Below are 3,399 nucleotides of genomic sequence, written 5' to 3' on the forward strand. Positions count from 1 at the left end.
ATTGGACCACCCACATATATTATTTTAGGTACATTATCTTCACATGTTATTTAATAATCTTTCTCATCCACATTATTCTGTCATCTCATAAGCACTCAAGGTATGAATATTCAAACTAATGATAAGATCTAACAATCTATTGAACATAACAAAAAGCTATAAAACTTATATTATTGTATGTGGCTAATTTAAGCCCCATCAAATGGCGCCGTCTGTGGGAACATTGAGTTAGAGACGTGAATTTTAATTATTTGCTGTAATATTCTGTTTGGTTACCTCGCTTTTCTCTTTTCTGTCGCACAAGATTCAAGGTACCGACGTCAACAAGTGAAGAAGGCTTGGACGCTCGCTTCACAACGGCGGAAGCATCGGCATCCCGACAAGAAGGCCCTGCTCGCAATATGGTTCCCAGGACAACTATTCGGGAGGAAGGAACGGGTGCAAGCCCCTCCAACAACCCACTTATCCCGCCTTTGAAACAACAGTGAGGTAACCCATTCTCGGTAGAAATCATGGCTTCGGATCTACCAAAAGGGTTTCAGGCTTTGGAGCACCTAGCATACGATGGGACGACAGACCCTTGGGATCATATAAGTCGGTTTCAGACCACGTCTTATTTACACTAGTTCTCGGATGGGATCATGTGCCGCGCTTTCGCAACCACACTGCGGGATGCAACCCACTTGTGGTTTGGACAGCTGGCGGAAGGGTCAGTACGAGACTTTGAAACTTTTAGTGCCATGTTGTTGGACCACTTCGCCAGTTCTAAAAAGCAGAAGAAGTCGGCTCTCACCCCACTTTGGAGTTCGGCAGGAGGAGCAGGAGCCTTTGAGGAACTTTGTGCGTCGTTTCACAAATGCTAACCGAGAGGTGCCGGGCCTTTCACAGGATGTGCTTACTAATGCCCTCATGCAGGGGTTAAGGCATGGAGAATTGTTCAGGTCGTTGGCTAAGCGAGCGCCGTCGACGTATGACGAGCTTTTAAAGCGGGCCGAGAAATACATCGCAATGGAGGAGGCGAGGAAGATGAAGGAAGAAGAAACCGTGGTGGTTCCTGCCCATGATACCCCGGTAAAGAGCCCATCGCGGGGAAAGGATTTACATAGACAGCGGCGTCATCCCATAGCTCGCGAAGTCCCCATCTTTGAGCATCGAAAACCTCGATACACGAGCTATGCCGTCCTCAACAAGTCACCAACCCAAGTTTTGATGGCGGTAGAAGAGGGGTCGGATAATCATTGGCCAACCACATATCAGAAGACCCCGCCGCAGGGCTCCAGCGACGACGGTTATTGTCGATACCACAATCGGTACGGCCATCGTACCAACGAATGTGGTCATCTGAAGGACGAGCTAGAGAGGTTAGCTCGGCAGAGTCGAATAGATCGGTTCGTTAAAATGCAGGCGGGAAACCACACTGCTAGTAGGCGTGACCATCAACCCCGACCCTCGGTGGAACCGATGAATCGCATCAAGATGATCATGGGAGGACCTACGAGTGGGGACTCGCACAGTGGCGAGGAAAAAGTATGTCAGGTCGGGAAAATGGGCCTTTTTAGGAGAATGGATTCATCAGGTGCAGGAGAGCTCGCCAACCATTTCTTTCGGTGAGAATGACAAGAGAGGGATAGTTTGCCCACACCACGACGCTTTGCTGATAACCGCGCACCTAGCGGGATACGAGGTATCTAGGATTTTTGTCGACAATGGTAGCTCGGTGGATATCCTGTACAAAGAATGTCTAGACCTGATGCGTCTAGGAGAGTTAAACGTTAGCCCGGTGAAAACACCGGTCTATGGGTTTTCGGGCGAGGAAGAGGTGGCCATTGGCGAGGTTTCTTTACAGATAACTTTGGGGACGTCGCCTCTGACACAAACTCACACAATACATTTCCTGGTGATGGATACCTCGTCAACATACAATGTAATATTGGGGAGGCCGACCCTAAATAAATTTGAGGCTATCCCATCAACAGTACACATGAAGTTGAAATTCTCAGTGGGAAGGAAGGTAGGCGAGGTAAGAGGGGATCAGGAGGACTCAAGGCATTGCTATGCCGATGGAGTACGAGTAGCCAGCAGAAAGCGAGGAGAGATAGTCCATTCGCTGCAGGAAATACAAAGGACGGTGGACACTGATAATAAGAAGCCTCGGGTGACTCCGATGGAGGAATTGTTGACGATAAAATTACGGCCGCAAACGCCAGGATGTACCACTCGAATCGGTAGTGAGATAAGTGGGGAAGTATGCCGGGAACTGATAGCATATTTACAAGAGAATCACGATGTATTCTCTTGGGGTCCGGAGGATTTGAAGGGCATCGACCCCAAGTTTGTTCAACATCGGCTAAATATTCGGACCGACACCCGGCCAATAAAGCAGAAGAGACGGCATTTCGGAGCAGAGAAAGACGGGATAATAGTTGCGGAAGTAGAGCGACTTCTACATGCGGGACACGTCAAGGAGATCCAATTTCCTAATTGGTTGTCCAATGCCGTGCTGGTAAAGAAAGCCGAGGGAAAGTGGCGAATGTGCATAGATTTTAGAGATATCAATAAGGCATCTCCCAAAGATCATTATCCTTTGCCAAGGATCGATCAGTTAGTAGACTCCACGGCGGGGTATGAATTATTAAGCATGATGGATGCTTCGCAAGGGTATCATCAGATCATGCTCCATCCGGATGATCATAAAAATGTCAGTTTCGTTACGGCGGCAGACACGTTTTGTTACGTCGTCATGCCGTTTGGGTTGAAGAATGCCGGGGCAACATATCAACAGCTGGTGGATACCATGTTCCGAAGTCAGCTGGGAAGGAATATGGAAGTATATGTTGACGACATGCTGGTCAAGAGTAAGGAGGCGAGAACTCACATCGAGGACTTGAGAGAGACCTTCGCCAAGTTACAGCAGTACGGAATGAAGCTCAACACGGCGAAGTGTTCTTTTAGGGTGCGAGCGGAAATTTTTTTGGGGTATATGGTGACCGAGCGTGGTATCGAGGTAAATCCAGAGAAGGTGCAGGCTGTGCTGGGTATGAGATCCCCGAGGACGGTCAAGGAGGTTCAGGTTTTAACAGGAAGAATGGCGGCATTGGGGAACGATCTATATCGTTGAGAGTGGAGCCGGAATGCGATGGCAAGGCCGAAGTCTTGAGCATAGAAGTGAAGAAGGATTGGAGGCAGCCATTATTGGCGTGTCTATGAGGTGAAAAAGTGTCCGGTAGAAAAGAGCAGGACAAAGTAGCTGCGCGAGCACGATACTTTGTGGAGATTGGGGGGGAGTTGTATAAAAGATCATTTGTCTCGGATCCGTTGAAATACCTCGGCGAGGGGGAGGTTGAATATGCAATGATAGAGATGCATGAGGGGTGTTGTGGCAATCATACTGGCGCCAAG

The 3,399-nt window shown here is 48.5% G+C and overlaps 1 protein-coding gene across 1 annotated transcript; it reads left to right on the plus strand.

Annotated features, from left to right (window-relative positions):
• Positions 1-633: 633 nt before the first annotated feature.
• On the plus strand, positions 634-3,118 carry LOC105972002 (uncharacterized). Its single transcript, XM_088815249.1, has 2 exons — positions 634-1,527; positions 1,577-3,118. The coding sequence occupies exons 1-2, from the start codon at positions 634-636 to the stop codon at positions 3,116-3,118; spliced, it is 2,436 nt and encodes an 811-aa protein (XP_088671375.1).
• Positions 3,119-3,399: the final 281 nt, after the last annotated feature.

This window comes from Erythranthe guttata, chromosome 3, assembly GCF_056151865.1.
Source record: "Erythranthe guttata isolate IM_541 chromosome 3, IM_541, whole genome shotgun sequence".
Taxonomy (NCBI): Eukaryota; Viridiplantae; Streptophyta; class Magnoliopsida; order Lamiales; family Phrymaceae; genus Erythranthe; species Erythranthe guttata.